The sequence below is a fragment of the Buteo buteo genome, chromosome 9 (genome assembly GCF_964188355.1).
Source record: "Buteo buteo chromosome 9, bButBut1.hap1.1, whole genome shotgun sequence".
Taxonomy (NCBI): Eukaryota; Metazoa; Chordata; class Aves; order Accipitriformes; family Accipitridae; genus Buteo; species Buteo buteo.
In genome coordinates this window covers 9,866,916-9,887,753 of record NC_134179.1, presented here as the reverse complement: position 1 = coordinate 9,887,753, position 20,838 = coordinate 9,866,916, and the positions used below count along the sequence as shown (strand labels likewise).

Genomic DNA, 20,838 nt, shown 5'->3' with positions numbered 1-20,838 from the left:
CCTCCAGAGGTCCCTGCCAACATCACTTATCTTACTGCTCCATGGTGTGAGTACCAGGACTGACTGACAGCCCTGACCATCACCCTGCAGTAAGAGTTGATGGGCTAAAAAGCTACTGTACCATTTCACGTGCCTCCCTGACAGCTCCACTTCCTCGTCTGTTCCTGCTCGGGCAAGTTTCTGCTGACTCAGTGTGGCTCAGAGCATCAAGCTCTTGGGCCGCGAAGAGCTTGGCTGTGCTGTTGTGTTGTCTTGGAGAGCACTGGTCTCCCACATTCTGCAGGCGTTGTCTGATGAGCTGCAGAGTATGTCCGCTGATGCCCTGGACGGCCCGCAGCTGTGTGACGAGGTAGTGTGCCTTTGCTGACCAGTACCAGACAATACTGTCTAGGCGGAGATGCCCTTTGTCCCGGTGGCTCTGGAAGAGCTGGCTGGCGCTGCCCACTGCATCAGACGTGAGGATCAGGAGGTGGTCTGCGACAGAGAGCAGGTTTGCCTGTGACTGCAGTTGCGTGTTGGCCTCCAGAACGTCTTGGAGGGTGGTTTTCACCCACTGAACATTAGCCATTAGACGACTTGCCTTCTTTTCAAAGGCCTGTTTGTTTCTCTCCCTCTCCTCTTGAGAGAGGGGGGACAGGGCTGGTCCAACGACATCTCGGATGACACGCAGGTGTTCGGTATTGACCTTCTCCAGGTGGAGCAACAATGCCTTGGCCCTAAGGGCCAAGTCTCTCTGCAGGAGCTCAAAGCGAATGTACAAGCTGGCAGTAGACAGTGGGGAGACCAAGAGGGTATTGGAGGCATCCAGCAGTGCTTCCATTAGCACCTTTATCTCCTCCCTGAGCGCCAGGATTTCACTGCCACATTGGTCTTCAGGGCAGGACAAGTAAGAGAGCCGGGCGGCCTCCTGCAGCCTCAGGGAGTTCTCGGACACAGCAGCCAAGAGACTCGGCGAGCAAAGCTTGTTCTTCACGGCGCTCCTCAGCTCCTGCAGGAACAGGACATCCCTGCCTATGAACCGATCCACAGCGCCCAGCAGGACGTGCATGCTGATGGCCCACTGGACACAGTGCAGCTCCAGGCTGGCCTTTCCCACCCTGCAGGAGCCATTGAAGGATGCTGCTTTCTCAAGTAACACTTTGGTGTTCATCTGAGCACGTGAAAACTTGGCTTGGACCTGTTGAAAGCTCTCCCAGACATTGGGGAAAATGGGATTTTCCTTACTGCAGGCTACGCTTGCAATGTCTCCTGCTAACTGAACTGCTCCTGCTAAACCCATCATAGTCTCGTCCAAAGCCTGTTTGCCTCTCAGAAAGTCAGCAGACAAGATAAAGCCAAATACTTGCTGAGACAGACTATACCAAGAGCCTGTCATGGCTGCCAGGCACTCTTTGGTCTCATAGATCCTTTTGGAGAGCGTGAGTGCCATTTGGAGAAGTCTGTTTGGACAATGAAGCTGCCTTCGGGCTGTGTCCCTGGCCAGGCTAATAACACATGGTGTCAGTAATACAATCTTCTGGTACTGCCCCAGCATCTCCATCTGGGGAGACTCAGCAACGGGCAGTGCTTCCTTTGCCGCATCGATACAGCTGTTGGAGAGTTCAAGCAAGGCAGAGCAAGCAGTGTTGACAGCTGCTATATCATGGGCTCTTGTTGCTGCTAGGAGAGCCATAATGACAGGGTGCGTATCTCCTTTCCTTGGAACAACATCCGGGTGTAAGTTACCTGGTCGTGAAGACGGACAATGTAAGATGTCTTCTTGCAACGCAGCCTCATCTGTAATGGTTTTTAGCCCAGCACGCAATGGGCTGGATTCAAGCCCCTTTGCAACATCAGTTCTTCGCACTTGTGCTCGGAGAGGGCTGAGAATATCTGGGTGGTTGGACCCATCCAGGCCGTCCTGGATGTGGTGAGCACTATCCATCAGGCAGCTTGCTGCCTTTGAAAAGACATCCCTAGTTTGGAGGCAAGAGAGTCTCTCTGGGCAAAGGGCTATGACTGCTTTCAGCTCAAGGATGGAGTTGGCCAGTTGCTCAACCCAAACCAGCAAGCCATTCCTGAAAATGGGGTCTGTGGCTCTGTCCCTGTACCTGGTGGTAGCTTCAACCACCCACCGAGCCCAACTGGTGAGGTGAGTTGCGTGCCAAGAGAGCCTCTCAGAGTCCTGACTTTCCAGGGCCTTTTCACACCATTCCCTGTGCTTGGCCATTTCCTGGATGGACAGCTTAAGGAATTCATGCATGCTGACTGTCTCCTCAAAACACTGCAAGAGGCTTTCTATTGTTCCAGCCCACACATGATACAAGGACTGCAGTTGCTCAGCAGCGCCTGTCCGGGCTGTATTTCTGCTCATTTCTGTGAGAAGTGGAGGGAGGCTGGCAAGGAGTGTCTTCAGATACTCTACCCACTCTCTGATTTCTCTAGCAGTTTGGGTTTTGGTGCACCTGGCCAGAACAAAGTCTGCCACTCTGAGCATCTGCTGGGCGTGTGTGAAGAAGGTGGCAGTGAGGGGCTGAAGCTTCTTTAAAAGTCCTCCTTGTCCTGCTGGAAAACACCCTGTACCAGCAAGGCTGAGGGCATCTTCAACTAACTGCCTCAGGGGCTCCTTTCCCTCTAAGAAGGTGTCGAGGATTTGGCACAGAGTAGCTGTGAGCACTGCCTGGTTGAGAGTCTCCACCTCCTTTCTCATGGTGTGACATTCCTCCTCCAGGCTGCTTTCTCCCCAGCTTTGCCCTGGCCATCCCTCCTGTTGGCTTGTGTGGCTGCAGATGCTCTTCCTCAGCTGTAGCAGAACCCAGCAATGTTTTACCAGGTCCAGCTTTAGATCTGGCCTGGACGAGTCTGCTAGAAGCATGCAGTAGAAAATGACTGCTTCCACATGAGCACTGAACTCACTGTCGGAGAGATGCACTGGGTCTGGGCAAGAGAGGAGAGCCAGCAGCCTGCTCACATGCTGGGAGAAGGTCCCATTTCTCTCCCATGGCTGCTCGCTGCCTGTATTGTTGATAAGCAGGGAAGTGAGCTCTTTGATGGTCCTCTCTGTCAGCTGGAAAGCGTAGCCTTTGGAGAGGTTGACTTGCTGATCCCAGGAGTGTTTAAGATCGCTGTGTTTGGCTGCGTGGAGCAAAGGAACGCACTTTTGAAGGAGCTGCAAAGTTTGGGCCAATCTCCTCTGTCGAGGACAATCTCTGAGTTCCTCGAGGCGCTTTGCTGTCAGATTGCTCAGCAGAAGCAGGGCCTCGGAAAAGGCCCGGAAAGCAGCCAGCAGTCCTGGCATGTCCCCTGCATCCCGCAGCACACTCAAGCGCTCCAAAAGCCAGCTGGCAGCCTGAATTATCCTCCTTGCCCCAGCAGTGTCTTCCATCTGAAGGATCTAATCAGAAATAAACAGCAGAAAAACTGGTCAGAGTGGCTAAGGCTCAAGAATCCCTGTTCACTATTTCTTCTCTTGTGCAGCCAAGATGACACCACAGCCCTTGTAGGGAAGAGAAGAGGTGCGTTTTGCTCAGCAGACCTGCCCTAGTGAGCACACAGTGAAGAAACAACCATTGCTCCAGCTAGAGCTTCCCCTGAGCCCCAGCCCCTGTCCTGGTGGAGGGCAGCTCTTGTCCCCCCTACAGCTGCACCCTTACCCACTGCTGCATCCCAGCCTGACCTCCTCCCCTGCTCCCTCCGGCACTGTCCCCCTCCGCTGTTACCTTCACTGTCTCTGTTAAGACCCTCTTTGCCGACACAGCCAGCTCCTCCCTGTGGCTAGGGTTCTCTGGCTGCACCTGGAGCTTGTGGGCCGCCAGCAGCATGCACCTCCCTGCCAGGACGAGGGACTCGGCCGCAGGACACGTCTCCTTCTTGAACACCTCGTCGCTGGACTCCTCAGCCAACCTGGAACAGAAGCTGCTGGGCTCAGCTCTTTGCCATCCTGTGAGTACCAGCCTCGGCGGGGCCTCGGGCTTTGTTACAACAATTAGCCACACCAGACCTTAACTGGGCTTGAATTGATTTTAGCTGTATTTGCAAACTGTTTCAGAACCTTTTGCAGTGGCCGCAATTCACTTCAAGATAGGATGTCTACAATCTACCAGGTCCTAGCTGTAACAGCAAAATAACCCAGTGGCCAGTGCCTAATTGTGGATTTGGGCTCCAATTTTACTGAAGCATTCAGTAAATTCACTGAAGCGTTTGGTCAATTGTCTATTACCTTAAGATGTGTTTAGCTTAAACGTTGCTTGTTGAGCTTGCTTTGCCATCTCGCTTCCAAGCACGTATCCCTGCTTTGTCCCATCTGTCCTTTTCCCTTCCTAATCCTATTCCCCCCCCTCATGTTCCCCATCCCCTTCCTCCTCACGCTTCCACCTCTCCAGGGGGGTGCAGGCAGGGAGCACCAGGCAGGAGAGGCAGGCTCCCTGCCAGTTTCTTTGCCATCCCTTCCTCCTCCTTCCCAGCCCCCAAATCTGCCATGGAGACACCCAGCAAACTTACCTTCTTGCAACAGAAGCGAGTTCTTCTGTGGCTTTGGCTAATTTTTCTGCATTCTCCCCTAAATTGGGAAAGTCCTGATAAATCCCATCTTCCCATTCCAGGGCGAGGATTAGATGGCAGAGCTGCGCAGCCATGGGGCAGAGGATCCTTTCAATAGCTTTGTTTTCTGTTAAGAACCCGAGATCATAGAGATAAAAAGGCTCCATTTTGTGCTGCCTGGAAAAGGGAAACAAAACCTGGGATTATCTGGGATCCTTCGCAATGTGTAGCAGTTATCAGTTTTACCAGCGACCTTGGATTCGGATGGCGGCTTCTGGCTTTGAAAATGCTACTGGGTCTAGTTTCTCCCGGCAACAAGGTCAGCACCCCGCATTTCCCCCAGCAGCGGGCTTTTCCCCCAGCTTTCCTGCTGTGGACCCCCAGCTCTGCCGTCCTGCCCGCGAAGCATCCCCTGGCTTTGCTCAGCTCCAAGGCACAGCCGTGTCTCGCGGATGCCCCAGACCCGTCCCACGCTCCTGCCTTTACGTGGTTATGTGAGCCCACGGACGCCAGAGCTGGTATTTCCTTACCCGGGCGCAGACAGCCCAGTGGACGAGCGCTGGGGATGGGGTCACGGGCTGTTTGCAGGGGTGAGACCCGTGGCGGTGAGGGTGACGTTACCTCCGAGCACCCACCCGGCTGTCAGCGGGGGGGCACAGGGGTGCCCCTGCCACCACGGGCCTGCGTGCGCGCAGACAGCTCCTGGGCAGGGATACGAACCCGCGGGGGGGGTGTGTGTCGGGGGGGATTAATTACACCTTGATTACCATAACTCGGTTCCTGTTGTGGACAGGGTTGAAGGCAAGCGCCTGCTGCTGGCCTGTGTGAGGCAGAGGGGCTGGGGGAGGGCAGCGGCTGGCATGCCCCTGGGCGTCTCTCTGCTCCCCCCTGCCCTTTGGAAGCCAGGGACGTTTCTGGAGGTCTGGGGGTTGCCTCAGCCCTGGGGGTGCCCCCCCCGGGGGATTGCTGGCGGTCCGCAGGGAGTTTGAGGGCCGGCGATGGGGGCGGGGGGCGTCCCGCCGCCGGGATGCGCCAGTGTCGCCATGGAGACGCCGAGGGCGCAGGGCAGTGACGACATGGCGGTGCCGCCCGGCCGCGGGGCACGCCGGGAGCTGTAGGCGGGCGCGGGAAGGCCGGGCCGCCGCCTCCGCCCGCCCTCAGCGGCTTGAAGGCCCCGGGCCCGGCCCGCTAATCTGCCTAACGTCGGGGCCGGCTGTCTGCACAGCGCAGTCCTGCCCCTTCCAGCCCCGTAATCCTCCCGCTGGGCGAGTGGCTGTGCTCCCTGCCTGCCTCCCCCACCCCTCCGCCCATCGTTCTGGGGGGCTGAGTGGGCTCTGTGTGCGTGGGGACACACCGCTCCGGCCTTAAAAACCCGAGGAAATAAGCAGCTGTGTGAGTAGAGAAGGCGCTTCGAGGGGTCCCTCCTCACACCGGGCCTGCCCGAGAGCCAGGCTCCCGCTTCGGCCTTTGCTGACAAGCGTCCCTCGCAGGGCCTCGGCCCTTTCGCCTTCAGTTAAGAAATGAGGCGGGTGCAGCTTCACAGGGTAAAAAAAGAGATTTCTACCTTCTTTTCTCCTGTGAATCCATCTGTGTGAAGTCTGTAAGCCGTGTGCTGAACTGCTTTGCTAAATAAGGAGGGACTCGTCTGTGTGCTCAGATAATTGGGGTGGTGGGGGGGGCGGCGGTAGAGCACAAATGCAAGCAAGAGAAAACGGGCACATTTTCTGCCTGTTCTGACTTCTTCTGTACCCTTTCGCTTAATGCAGAATATCCACTGGAAACAATGACCCTTCTACCAGGAGCCTAAGCTTCAGCTCTGCCTCTCTTAAAGTAATTCTGTGGAAACTCAGAGTAATGTAAATGAAAGCAGAATCAGAGCTGGCAAAAAAAAAAAAAAAAAAGACTTTCAGGTTGGGATAAATACACTTTTTCAATTTCCTTGTATTTTAAGTACTCCAATCCTAGCTTATTTCCTAAGAGGGATGTACGTTTTCAGCAAGGTCACGAATGAATCTATCTTTAGAAATTTTTTTTGTAATTCTGAGGGTTACAGGTGATACCGAAAAAGCTGGTCAAAGAAACTCTCTACAACTCAATTTTGGAGTTTTAGAAAGCAGGCATTCTTTATTGCAGCATTCTTTATTGCAGCGCTGGGTGCACAGGGGATTGCTCCACCTATCATGCACACCGTCAGGCCCAGTTGTGCAGGTTAAGTACGTGTTCTACATACATATTCACTAGATTTCCGAGAAATGTTATACATATTCATTAGTTCTCCGGGAAGCTATTAGCATATGCAAATGTCCTTTACTCAGGCACATTGAAGGTCTCTGGTGGTCTTCAGCGGTCCTCTGGTGGTCTTCCATAGTCTTCCTCACTTGTTCGCTACTTGACCCTCCTCAGGTGATTCTGTGCAGTATGGTCCTTTACATGTTTTGGAACATCTTATCCTTAAAGAATGCTTGTTAGTCCCTAAAAATACTTGTTAGTGCTCTTATTATCTAAGTTTTCATTAGTGAACAAAGGCAGGAGTTCTTATCTTTTCTGGCCCTATCTATCAAGCAAGGCCTCTGCTTGTGCCTTCTTAGCAAGATCGTAAATTCATCAAGCATTTAATTAAGCTTTGTGATTGCTCATGACTCCCTCTTGCTCATTCTCATGTTCTTGATCTTTCAACTTTTACTATATCACAGGTGCCTCTGGGGCAGCACAGCTGAACGAATTTCACCCTCTTGCACAGTCCTCCGTTGTTGTGAAGGTGCAAAAGCCGATTGACTCCAGCTGTACGCGCAGGTGTCGGGATGTCTGCTTTTAAAAAAGCTGCAGAAGAGTCCTGAGTGTTCCTTCACACCGCCTCACCCCAGCGCTCGACATGTGGATGGTGTGTTGATGCTACTGCTTCCAAAACGCTGGAGAGTTGAAGGGAAAATGCTGCCTGGTGTGCTTGCCTTCCTCCCCTTTGGGGGAAGCTGGGGTGGTGCGTGCAGCAGTGTGCAACATGCATTGTGCAACGTCATGCAACGTGCAGCAGCGTGCAGCAGTGAGCAACATTGTGCAACGTGCAGCAGTGAGCAACATTGTGCAATGTGCAGCAGTGAGCAACATCGTGTAATATGCAGCACTGTGCATCGTGCAACATGCAGCAATGTGTAACATTGCACAATGTGTGTCGTGTAGCAGCAATGTGTAACATGCAGCACTGTGCATTGTGCAATCTCACGTAATGTGCAGCAACATGCATTGTGCAACATTGTGCATCGTGCAGCAACGTGCATTGTGCAACATTGTGCATCGTGTAATGTGCAGCATGGTTTAACGTGCAACATTGTGCAACGTGCATCGTGTAACGTGCAGCAACCTGTAACATGCAGCAACGTGCATTGTGCAGCATCGTGCAACGGGTAGCATGCAGCAGCGTGCCTGGTGCAACATCGTGCATCGTGCCACATTGTGCGTCGTGTGACGTGCAGCATCGTGCAACATCGTGCAGCAACGCGCAACATCGTGCGAGGCGCCGCCGTGCATCACGCACCCGGAATCACGCATCCTGCAGCACTGCCCCGTGCACCCTGCAACGCCGCGCCGTGATGCGCACGCCCCGCCCCCGTGCACGCGCCCGCCGCCGCCCTCCCCCCTCGTGCACGCGCCCGCCGGTGCAGGAGGAGGAGGAGGAGGCGGAGGCCGAAGGGGGCCCGCCGCGATGGACAGCACGGGCAAGGAGCGGGAGGCCGTGCAGCTGATGGCGGAGGCCGAGAAGCGGGTGAAGGGCTCCCACTCCTTCCTGCGGGGGCTCTTCGGGTGAGCGGGGCTGGCGGGGGGGAATTGCAAAGGGGGGTGCCCGGGTGGTAGGGGGGTTGGGGGTGCGCCGTGTGCGAAGGGAAGGGTTGCAAAAGCGGGGGGGGGGGGGGGGGAGTGGGTGGCGGTGTGCGTGGGTGCCTGCCCAGCTCCTGCCCTGCCCGCCTGGGTGCTGTGGCCCCCCCAGAGTGGGTGAGTGTCTCCTTTAGTCTCTGCAGCCGGTGGGCTGTGTTAGGGCATAGCGAGGGAGAAAAACCACAGCCCCCCCCAGAGCATAGCAGGGGTGAGCCGGGCCGGGGGTGCTCCAGCACCCCCCCTTTCCCGGGTGCTGCCTCTTCTGCAGCTGCCCCTGGACACAGCGGTGTGATGAGCCCACTCGGCCTCCGCAGCTCAGGGCACCTGCCTGTGCCTCCCCCCGCCCCGTTCAACCAGCTGGGGGGGGGTGTCCCCGAGTCCGCCTCCACGGCGGCTGCGTTCATCCCAGCTTTATCCCGATGGGGACTCGCCACTGGTAATCCTCTCAGGGCCGCGGCGTCACTGGGGTTCGCCCTGGCAAAGGCTGGCATCTCCCCTTACGCCGGGGAGTGTCCTCACCCCACCGGGCAGTGGCGACAGCACCCAAAGGCTCTGTTCGGGGCTGCTGGGAACGGTGCCGGGGCGAGGCTTGAAGCCCCCCATTCTCCTTGAGGCTTTTTGCAGCTCCAGGGGGGGTTTGGACCAGGCTCGGGGGTTTTACAGATGATTTTCTGCCCAGCGAAGCCATGGTCCCCTCGCAGCACCGAGCCCACAGCATGGGGCATTGAGACCTTCTGGAGCAATGGGTTGCTAGGGGGAAGCAATACTCCCAGAGAATGGCAGAGCTTCCTTTTTACGGGGTCTTTTTGTTCAAAAGTAGATACTCCTGGGCGTGCGAGAGCCATGCCTGGAAGGGTTTTGAAAAACTAGCAGTTTTGGCCCCCTCAATCTTGGCTTTTTTTTTTAATTTTAAGAAAAGAGCATTTATGGAAGTGATGCTCCTGTGGAGGCCTCGATGTTTCTAAACAACAGCCTAGAAAAATCTAGTGCCTGCAGCCCTAAAACCAGAAGTTTTAAAAATAAATTCCTTCCCAGCCTCCAGCAGATTAATCAGGCAGGGCGTGCTCCAGGGGCATAATCCGGGCAGCAAATTGCCACAAATCCTTGAAGCGAACTGGCGGAGATTTCGAGAGGCAAATTTCTCATTTTCTTGGGCTACAAATAGATGCAAGAAAAATTGCTTTTAAAATGGAAGAAGAGGTGGTGGGTGACTTTGCTCTCGGCATCCTCCTGGAGAAAGGGGGTGCCCAGGCTGCTGAGTGCCCAGCCAAAAGCGTTATCAACAGCCGGGCTTTTTTCCTGAAGAGCTCCATTAGCTTGCACAAATGCTTTTCTTTTTTATTTTTTTTGAGACTAAAAGGCTGAAAACCACCCGGGTTTGGACGCCTTGCAGGGTGTAGCATTACCTCGCGCCACCTCCTTTGGCTTTAGTTCATGTAAGAGGCGGCTTGCAAGGGCAAGAAGCAGTGCAAAAAACCCGCCTGTGCTTAGAAATGAAATGTGGTTGTCTGCCAGAAGAAGGAAGGGATTAAAAAAAAAGGCACTAATAAATGTTGCCTCCTGTGCTGCAGGCCTTTCCAGGGTCAGCAGGACTGTGTGCTGCAGAGGGCAGTACCGAGCTTATAGGAGTAAGTCCATGAAGAAATCTGCATTTTATAAACAAAAATATTTAACTTCTCTCTCAAGATAAATTAATCATTAATCATCCGGTTTGGGGAGCCGAATTACGCTTCTAAACCCCACCAGTTAGGCTTCTGTTGAGTTGTTCTTTCGCAGCAAGTTGTCTAGCATCTCATAATTTTTGGTTTGCTTTATGTTCTCTAAATGATATGGTAGTTTGTCGTGTTAACTAGAGTTTGCTTTCTGCAGGTGTTTTTGCTGAGTGTCTCATGAGACTCTGACGAGTCAACTGCTCCTTCCCAAAAAGGAGGGGCCCAAGTCAAGGAGCGGATGGGGGCTTGCTCCAGGCTCCAAATTCTTTAGGAATGTGCAAAAACCCTAAGCTGCTATTTCAGGAGTGGGTTTTGTCTGCTTCCCTGTCCCTGCTTTATGCAATGAAAAACTCTGCCTCCCCTTTCTAGCAAGGGCTTGGTTACTCGGTGCCTGCCAGCTCTACCTGCTCCCCATTCGCAGTGGGGCTTGGGGGACCCCGTTCGGTGCTAACTGAATTTCTCCCCGCTTCCACCGCACATTGGTAATGAGCTGGCACCCTGGGAGAAGGGCTGGTGAGGGCAGGGGGCTGCCGGTCCCCCAAATCCAGCCTTCCCCTCTCTGAGCAGCGTGATGCTCGCCCTGCATTTTAAAATTAGGGTGATCAGCCTCATCAGGCCTGGAGGGGCCACGTCGCCCACGCGCATGGGGTTGTAACACCCCAAGTCCTATTTCAGCTTTCGGCCCCTGTTTTGGGGCCAGCATTTCATTCTTGCACGGTGTCAAGGGCTCTCTCGTTGCATTTCAGGGGCAACACCAGGGTGGAGGAGGCCTGCGAAATGTACACCAGGGCTGCCAACATGTTCAAGATCGCCAAAAACTGGAGTGGTGAGTACAGCCCCTGCTGTTGGGGTGGCTGATGCCGGAGTGACCCACGAGAACCTGAGCATCTTCCTGCAAATTATCGCAGGGGTGTTTTATATCCTAGGCTGTTTCCATGGGAATGGTCCCTATGGTGATGCAATTCCTCTGCTCTGCCCAGCCCTGTGATCCTTTAAATATTGGGAGGGTGGGCAAAGGGGGGTGTCCTGAATGTTCCTGATGTTAAATTAGTCAGGGTGCCGTTTACCATTTTAAGATGAACGTTTGTAATTCTGCTGGGAAGCCTGCTAAAGGGACGCTGCCCTGGATTTGCTCATCAAGCAAGGAAGTACCTTTGGGGTGGGACGTCAAATCTGATGGGTTTCGAGATCCAAGGGATCCCCCTTGCTGATCCAGTAGATGCAGGGCACAGTCAGTAGTGAGGATGAACATGCGTTGCCAAGGATGAGCATGCATGTGGGATGCCCCCACTGTGCCCCATGGGGACAGGCTTAATCCACAGCAGACGAGCAGTGCCCGGACACAAATGATTGGGGGTTGTTGCATCTCTTGACCTTTCTGGGTCCTGGGAAGCGACGCGTGATTTGCCGTTACCGGGCTGGAGGGGTACATGGGGTCGGTGTGCACTTCTCTCCCAGCTGCAGGAAATGCGTTTTGTCAGGCAGCCAAGCTGCACATGCAGTTGCAGAGCAAACACGACTCGGCCACCAGCTTTGTGGACGCTGGGAACGCCTACAAAAAAGCAGACCCACAAGGTAAGGGGAGCAAAATCCGGGATTGTTTCTTGCAAAGCTGCTTAGCGGCAGAGGAGGTGGCTCGCTGAGGCTTTCAGTAGTCACCGGGGCTGTGGAGCCTCGCTGCATGCTACTCGAAAGCCGTAATACTGCACTTCTGCTTCTCCAGAATAGGCTTTCAGATAATGCGAGCTAGTCGGCATCATTCTGGTCTGCTGTGTGGATCGGCACGTGTACGGGTGTCATCTCTAGGTGATCTCTGGCACTTTGGCTTACGCTGAAGTGTGTTGGTTGTGAAGCACTGCCCCTCGATAGCTTCTTTGCTGGTTTAGCTTGACTTTGGAGACATTCACTTCTTAGGGAATAACTTAAGGCAGGTCTCTGGTGTGGATCACAGTGGGATCCCTGCCCTTAGCTCCAGCCCCGTTCCCAGGGGTTTCCTCGGGGCAGAGAGGTGGGTGGAAAATGGACTGACCTTTGATGGGATGAGGATAAAGGAACTGGATTCTTTAAATCTGGTCGTAAAGAGCAGGGTTGTGGTTTTCTGGAAAACCTCTGACTCCCTTTACCCTAGCTGAGTGTTTGGAAACACACCAACCAACCCACCAGTATTACCCATGCTCTTCTGTGCCAGGGGGCTGAATAAAGTAACTTGGGGCTGATAATACTGTTTTATAATTGTAAACCACCCATATTTCCCAGAAAATGGCAGCCCCTGCATGTTTATGAGATTGGTATTTTGAATTTTGCTCTGTTTGAGGGTGCAGCCTGACAAACCCAGGATACAAGTCATTTGTATTTTGCTCATCCTAATTTTTGACTGTTAGCTTTCAGCGTTGGAATTTTTGCCAGGGTGAACCAGCAGGCTGTCGACGGGATGGGGGTGTTTGGGCTGGGTGAATTGGGATTAGATCTGCAGGTGCAAAAATGCGGGGGACGTTGCATCTGTAGGTCTTAGAGGTTGAAAATGTTATGTCTGTCGTTCCAGATATACATGAATGTGTGAGTAGATACTTATTTGAGAAGCTGGTGTGTGAGCTGATGAAGAGTAATGTTACCAAGATCTGATTTTTGGAAGGCGGGAGGTCTTGGGCTGGGAAATGTGATGTGCTGGCTGACTTTGTTGTTTTTCCTGAACACTCATGCTGCAGAGGCCATCAACTGCTTAAATGCAGCTATCGATATCTACACTGACATGGTAAGAAGCTGCACTGGCAGCTCGTGGACCGATGTGCTTGTAAGAGATGCAGCTCGGTAAATGCTGTGTGTGCTGGGTGGAGGGGGAGCCCCCATCTCATGTACAACCTCTGCCTTCTCTAGGGGCGATTCACTATCGCTGCCAAGCACCACATCACCATTGCAGAGATCTACGAGGCTGAGCTGGTAGACATTGAAAAGGTAAGGATGTCGGGTACTGCTGGTACTGCTCTGCAGGTGCTGCGGCGGTGGCTGCATTTCCTTCCCCGGCCAGAGCAGCGCCGAGCTCAGTGCGGCCAATAAAACCCGTCTCCTGTCCGGCACCAGGCTTCTTTATGTAGGTGCAAGTCATCTGTAACTTGAAGTTAGTGTTAACAGGGTGAGTGATGATTTTCCCAGCACGGGTCTCTGGTGGGGCAATCCTGACTCTTTTGCATGCCTCTCTGCTGAGCAACAGCACGGCAGGGCTGGCAGAAACACCCAGGTGAGAAACCTTCTCAACTGAAGTGGTGTTTCACGTCTGAAGAGCACTGCGGGAAAGTTGTGGGGCAGTTCTATAGCAATTTTCTGATGCACCCAAAGGAGGCTGCTGTTACTTTTAGTTCACAGTTCAGCACCGACCCTCTCTCATTTCCATAACCAAGGGCCCTGAGCAGGAATCCTGCAGCAGCTCAACTGGCTGCAAATCTTCTGCTTGGAAGTTTGCAGAACAAAAATTTGTGGTTTCTAGATATTATTTTCTAGACAATCATTGGCTTCCTCAGCTCTGCTTTGTTGGATCCCATCTATCTCTGTTAATGACTTCAGTGTTGCCTCTCCACGTGCAGCCCCACTTAAATCAAGCCCTGCTATGTCAGGGCTGTTCTGTTAAGTGGTTTATTCTATTGTGGCAAACCTGGCAGAAGCCTTTGCGCACTGTGATTGTAAGTGTTTGTAGTCATTACCTCAAGAGTAGTGTCACCCGTATCAAATCTGCACTGGAGTTCGGGACACTTAACAAGTTCACGGTCAAATTTCCAAGGGCAGCCTCGTGTTTTGAGTGTGCAGGGGATGCATGGCAGCATTTTGCTCCACCAGAAGCCCCACAGCGTGTCATGACGCTGCTCTGTTTATGTGCAGAATGGAAAAGCTTTTGTGAATGTGGTCTCTGTACACTGGTCTGACCAAAAATTGTACTTCACAAGTGACGTTCAAGCGTGATGTTTCTGTCCCCAGGCGATTGCACACTACGAGCAGGCTGCGGACTATTACAAAGGAGAGGAGTCTAACAGGCAAGTGATCTTTATAAGGAGTCACAACAGGGAAGGGCTGGAGATGGGGATTTGTCCTAGATGGCCCACACGCTTGCACACCTTGCCTGCCAGCCTCTTCTAAAATGTCCTTCGGTGGGATGCCCAAGTCCTGCTTAGATTTCTGTTTAAGGTTCTCATCCTGCAGGCAGGCATGTCTGGTTTGGGGTGCCCGGTTTGGGTGCAGAGAAAGCATGGAGCGTTTGAACAGTGTCTTGACACCAGGTCCGTGTTGAGCTGAAGGTCTTTGTGCCTTTCTGTGTGTTTTAATTTTGGCTGTTAAAAAGAAAATTCCCCTAATTTGCAGCTTTTAGTACACTAAGTACTACAGGTAGTGCTTGGAGGTACCAGGGTATGGATTTCTGCCCCCTCCCAGGACAGAATTACTTACTTTAATGCTATAATTGATTGTAGCTCAGCCAACAAGTGTCTGCTGAAGGTGGCTGCCTACGCCGCGCAGCTGGAGCAGTACCAGAAAGCCATAGAAATCTATGAGCAGGTGAGGGCGTGCGCTTGTCCAACGGGGCTGGGGCAGCCTGGCTGCCAGCGCCTGTGTGGTGCTGGCCCTGTGCTGGCCATCGCGTCCCTCGGTGGCTGCGGCTGAGCTCCTGTCCCTTGCACTGCCATTGGGACAGTTACGGCAATCTTGGTGGTGGGGATGTGATGAGTTTTCCTCTGTAAGACTGAGTTTTCCAGCTGTGTTTACCCATGGCTAAATTCTTAAGGACTGTCCTACACATGGGATGTTTCAGGTCTGGTCAGGGGTGAAAGGTTTTCTTGTTTAAATGGTGCTGCAGATTGGATGAGAGATGTGAATTAGAGAAAATCGTGAGCCAAAAATTTCTTGAAAATGAAAAGCAGGTCAGCGTGTCAGTCTCACAAAACTGCCGTGGCCTAGAAGCTCCTATCTTTCTTATTTTGGGGCCGATTATGCCTTTATGAGACTGTCGTGGTTTAACCCCAGCCAACAACTATGCACCACGCAGCCACTCACTTGCTCCCCCCTCCCCCCCCCAGGGGGATGGGGGAGAAAAGCGGGAAAAGAAGTAAAACTTGTGGGTTGAGATAAGAACAGTTTTAATAGAACAGAAAAGAAGAAACTAATAATGATAACGATAACACTAATAAAGTGACAGCAGTAATGAAAAAAGGATTGGAATATACAAATGATGCACGGTGCAATTGCTCTTCACCTGCCAATCAACACCCAGTTAGTTCCCGAGTGGTGATCCCCCGCCCCAACTCCCCCCAGTTCCTATACTAGATGGGATATCACCTGGTATGGAATACCCCGCTGGCCACTTTGGGTCAGGTGCCCTGGCTGTGTCCTGTGCCAACTTCTTGTGCCCCTCCATCTTTCTGGCTGGGCACGAGAAGCTGAAAAATCCTTGATTTGGTCTAAACACTACTGAGCAACAACTGAAAACATCAGTGTTATCAACATTCTTCTCACGCTGAACCCAAACACAGCACTGTACCAGCTACTAGGAAGACAATTAACTCTATCCCAGCTGAAACCAGGACAGAGACATAGTTTGCTCCTTGGCTTTTAAGAGTTACTTTAGCTTACTGAAGGCATTTTTTCCTGCAAATCCTATTGTTTCTGGAGAAAGGCTGGGGGAAGCAAATCTACAGTTACACTTTTGATGGTGTTTACAAATCCATTTGGCAGAAAATTTCCCCCAAAATTTGTAAACTTGATTGCTCTGCCTTTGTGTCAGGTATTTACCTGGGAATACTTGCAGTGCTGCTTTTGTGCTTCTGGAGGGTTAATATTGGAGCAGGTTTTCACAGAGTCGACTTGCTTTCCCCCTTCTCCATCAGACAGGACATACTGAGATACCAGTGTGGTACCCCTGAACTGGTGCAGCGGCTCCCTGGGGTGTGCTCTCACAGCTGCCTGCGAGTCTCTGACTTCGCTTGCCATTAGTTAAAACCTGTCTGGCTTCCCAATAGCTTTTTGTATGGGCGCTGGCATTTTTTTCCACGGTCTTTATTTGCAGACAGCTGTGTGGTGCTGCGTGTAATTTTAATCAGCTGTTTTGTTTTTAGTTCAGTTCTTAATGATGCAGTTTTCTTTCCCAACTCTAATAATATCTTTTTTGCGCCTAGGTTGGAACAAACACGATGGATAATCCTTTGCTCAAGTATAGTGCGAAAGAGTATTTCTTCAAAGCTGCTCTGTGCCACTTCATCGTGGATGAGCTGAATGCGAAGGTCAGTGGGCTCAGAGTGGTTATCCCAAACTTTCTGCATCCCTCTTAATTCACCTTTGCCGGCTGAGACATGTTCTTGCATGCATGGGAATTTGCATGGCTGTTGCACAGACTGAAGCTTGAAGTGCTGTAGTGTCGAATTGGATTTACTGTGAATAGTTGCTCTTGGATTTACTATGAATATTTTCCTAAGCTCTCTGTGCAGTTTTAGGACTGGAAGGCAAAAACTGAAATAAAAAGCAAGCAGTTTTGTGTGAAACAAGCGTAAGGGTTGTCTTCTCTCCTTCAGCTTGCACTTGAAAAATATGAAGAAATGTTCCCAGCGTTCACAGATTCACGGGAGTGCAAGCTATTGAAAGTGAGTATGAAAATAATAGTCATGCTTGAAAATGCATACTGCTCTTTACTTTGTGCTTTTTCACCTTGCAATAGATTTGGTCTTCTATTAGAACGTTTTAGAGGACATCACTCACTTTCCATTGGGTTTATACCAGACTTGGGGAAGTAGCTGCAGCAGCAGGATGATTATTCTAGCTAACTTAAAAAAAAAGCCCCAAACTATTTCTGTGTTCATGGCAGGTGGTTTGAACCGGTTGCGAAGGTGCTGCTGCAGTGTGGATGGAGAGGTCCCCTCTTTCCTGGGGACAAGATGCCACCACACTGGCCCTGCAGGAACATGCGGCAACAGAGCATTTTCTAATTTTTAATGGTATTCTCCTAGAAACTGCTGGAAGCCCACGAGGAGCAGAACTGTGAGGCGTACACTGAGGCAGTAAGTAGTCATGAATTTGCTAAGGTATGCTTGTGGTTGTGGATGGTGGATTGTTCCTTTTTTTTTTTTTTTTTTTTTTTCCCCAGTATGTGTGCACTTAAATGTTGGATAACTTGTTGCCTGAGCTCTGTGACCCAGTCCAGCGGAGCAGAACACCAGGCACATCACTGCTTAAACATCCTGCCACAAAACAACCTGCAGGAGAGATGGACACTAGCAGAGCTGCTTCCAGCCTGGGCTCTAGCACATCCCAAACTTAATACTTTAAAATTACTAGTTTATCGTTGAGAGTTAAGTAAAGATCCTGCCCAGTTTTGCTCCAGTTCCTTTCTGTGTTTGACAGTGGCTTAAAGTGCTCTGTCTGTTTTTGGATAGATGGATAGATATCTTTTTTTTTTATTTAATTTTATTTTTTCCTCTGGGAAGAGTAGAAGTTTTAAAAGACCATACTTCAAGAGCTACAGAATGCTTCTTTTGCAGCAGTCTTGTTTGCTTTCCAATATCTTAATTTAAACTATTTTTTTCTAATAGGTTAAAGAATTCGATTCAATATCGCGGTTGGATCAGTGGCTTACAACCATGTTGCTTCGCATCAAAAAGTCAATCCAAGGAGAAGGGGACGGGGACCTGAAGTGAATTGTGCGTGGTATTTGTGGCATGCAGCCTAAGTAATCTGTTCTTGTGTTACAGCCAAGGATCACTATGGGATACATGATAAAATATCTAGCTTTATTTTGTTGCTTACAAATCCAATGACTTGTGTGTTTCGTTAGTATCCTGCTCTTTGTCGTGACAACATGGGTAGATGAGAAGCGATGCTCTGGGTATCACTGGCAGATCTCTCTGAGGCAAAAGAAGTACTTCTGGCAGAAATCCTTTCTTGGTTTTGTTAGCTGATGAACCCAAAGTCTGCACTTGCAACTACTGGTTTTTCCTGCTGTTCTGTCTTAAGGCTCAATACCATCGATTACAGCATGTAAATATTTTGTCTGTGCCAGTACAGTACAAATAATTGCTTCTGAGCTGTTGCTGTATCGTTACCGTTTTCTGTTTCTAAATGGACTTCTGTCAGATAGACTTGGATCTTGTTTTTTTTTTTTAAATGATTGAGCTTTTTTAATGGTGCTAGTGAAAGGCTTTGTGACTCTTACATACAGTATGCATGTGTGTGTATACATCCTATACAGATACATGTGTGCACCTATAAATACAGAATAGATAATGACCTTGTGCTGAAAGCATTACACGCTAGGGGACAGGACTGCTGAGATTGGTGTTAGCCCTCCAGACAGTTGTTGCAAGTAGACCTAGTTAACGGTGTATTTTGTATTTCAGATCTAAATATAAAATGTAAGGTTCTTCTATATTTTCTTGGATCTATTTTTCCACTTCCTTTATTTTGTGGTGCATCCCATCCCTCCTACCCCGAGATGACTTGATCCGAGTAATAATCTATTTTTCTAACTTTTCATTTACACAAACTCCTGCTGCAATCTCTACTACAGGTCTTTTGTGTGCATGCCAGGCAATACCCATTAGTTTCTGACCTCTCTGCTGTTGGCGACACTGCCCTCGTTCTCGTGACGTGCAAAGGTGTTGACTGAGACTTGCTGTTATACAGAAAGTTTAAGTCATCTGGGTGACAGATGAATCGAGCTTGCTTTGAAAAGGTGTAGATGCGTTTAAAAATTCCTGCAGTAATTTTAGAAAGGTGTTTTAAAATGTCTGCAAGCAAGGCTCTTCTGTGCAATGCTTTGTTTAACGAGCAATGATTAAGCTACCTATTATTTCGTGTATATATTAAGAGGGGCTTGGGAGCCTATGCAATTTGTTGGGAGAAGGGGAGTTGTCACTCAGTATTTCTCTGCAATGAAGAGATTTTTCAGCTGTGCTACTGACATATAAAGAATGAAAAAGTAATTAATTAACTGCTTTATTTGGCACAACTGCTGTTTAAGTGGGCCCTCCTCCATGGCCAGAGCAGGAGTATCACAGTAGTGCCTAGCGTGGACTCTGCCCGTTGTTTCTTGTGATGAAGCAATACTCTCTGGCAACCAAAATACTGGCTTTTGCACTTCAGTTTGTTTTTAATCTAGATATTTGAGTAGAACACAGTCTGGCTTATTGGTCTAAAGGGTTTAGTTCTATTGAAGTGGTACTTTACCACTGGCTTATGGAAAAGAAAACGCTCCTGGTACACGCCAAATTATTTTTTTGTGTTCCTGACTGATCTCACTGGTCACTTATTTTCCATAGACTATTCTGTGCATCCTAACTTGACAGGAAAGACCCATGAGCTGTGCAAAACTGGCAAGGTGAGTGCATTGAAAAAGCCTGGACGATGCTCCTTCTTCTAAGCAACTTTACTTTCTTCGCTTCTCAGATGTGTTTTTAAGGCTACTGCTCGTGATCGACCTCTGTCCGCAACAAAACCATCACTTTAACTTAGACCACCATGCGTCCTGTCTGTCCTTCCCACAAACTTGGCAAAGAAATACTTTCAGTTCCATTTAGCCTGGGGTTGGGGTCTGGGTCCTCCCGAGATGCTCAGAGACAGGCGCACACCTCAGCTCATCAGAAAGGAGGAATGACTGACGTTTTCTAAGGGTGTCCTGTTCCTGTAGCGGAGTCCTTTGCACGCTTGTGCCACCTCCACAGTGCAGAGAAAATACTGGGCTTAGGATGCAGCTGGCGTGGTACATAGGTAATCTTGCTGCAGATTTGATCTCGTCTTGGACAAGAGGGCCTAAAGATGTAACTGCTGCTGAACTCACCTGTGGTAAAAGGATGGGGTTGGAACCCTTTTTGTTTATTTTACCTGTTTTCTTAGTGAGCAAAGACCCATCGTATTGATGGGTTTGTCTTGACTTGTATCCCAACACCTTGGGAGCCTTGGTGAGGGGAAGCGCAGGCTGGGCAGTTTACATTTCCTAGTGTCACACAGAACCGAGGCGAGTGTTTTATGCCTTTTTTTGTTCACTTTTCCAGTTGTCAGTATTAGGCACAGTTGTGATAAGATGTGTATGGAGCTGGTGGACCAGAAGACCATACCTGTGGGGTTGTGTGGTCCATTGCTGTGCTCTGGAGTAATCTCATTAAAATACAAATGTTATTTCTGTATAAGTAGGCTACACAGCATGTCCTCCGGTGTATCAGTGGTAAATTGTGACAGTTTTAAAATGATGATCTGCCACTCTGCTGTATTTTCCCTCCAGTACACAATTCTGTACTATGAAAACTTATTAATGAAATGGCCTTAGCAAGAATATAATGTTTTGTGTGAATCTGTACATTAATAAAGTGAATACCATGAATGTAAGTAGTGATAAATGTTCTTTCCCGGAAAATGCAAAAGGCAGGCTAAAGCTAGAGCCTGACGAAAAGCTGTAGGGTGTGATGGTGAAAGCCAGTACGCATAGTGCTTCCTATGTCAAGGTGACCAGTTAAGGTACATGCTAAGGGTGAATACTTGTATAGGAAAGCACTGGCTGCTCATTTTACAGTGACTGTCACACCACTTAATCACCTGTGGTACAACATGTCATCTGTAGGAAAGTGGAATGTCCCAAAGCGTCACATTTCCTGTTTTTTCAGGTATGTTTCTTAACGCCTAGCTAAAGGTAAGCTCCAAGAAACCTAGCCCAGGCTTCCGCAGTGCTGTATTGCCACTCTAGCGACAGGCCTGAGGAAGAAGAGTAGCACCCAGCAGC

The 20,838-nt window shown here is 50.4% G+C and overlaps 1 protein-coding gene across 9 annotated transcripts; it reads left to right on the top strand.

The window, feature by feature from the left end:
* Positions 1–2,556: 2,556 nt before the first annotated feature.
* NAPB (NSF attachment protein beta) lies at positions 2,557–20,434 on the top strand. Of its 9 annotated transcripts, none has more exons than XR_012651578.1 (12): positions 2,557–3,921; positions 7,212–8,316; positions 10,847–10,926; positions 11,559–11,675; positions 12,806–12,852; positions 12,975–13,052; positions 14,067–14,122; positions 14,555–14,639; positions 16,253–16,357; positions 16,646–16,714; positions 16,936–17,128; positions 17,660–17,755. XR_012651578.1 is itself a non-coding variant. In XM_075035309.1 (12 exons), the coding sequence occupies exons 2-12, from the start codon at positions 8,219–8,221 to the stop codon at positions 17,762–17,764; spliced, it is 891 nt and encodes a 296-aa protein (XP_074891410.1). In that variant the 5' UTR covers positions 2,557–3,921; positions 7,212–8,218; the 3' UTR covers positions 17,765–20,434. The 9 variants fall into 9 exon arrangements, 8 of the variants coding, with proteins under 8 accessions (XP_074891410.1, XP_074891409.1, XP_074891405.1 ...); XM_075035309.1 differs by having other exon boundaries at positions 17,078–17,128; positions 17,660–20,434; XM_075035308.1 differs by lacking the exon at positions 17,660–17,755 and having other exon boundaries at positions 7,212–7,399; positions 17,078–17,503.
* Positions 20,435–20,838: the final 404 nt, after the last annotated feature.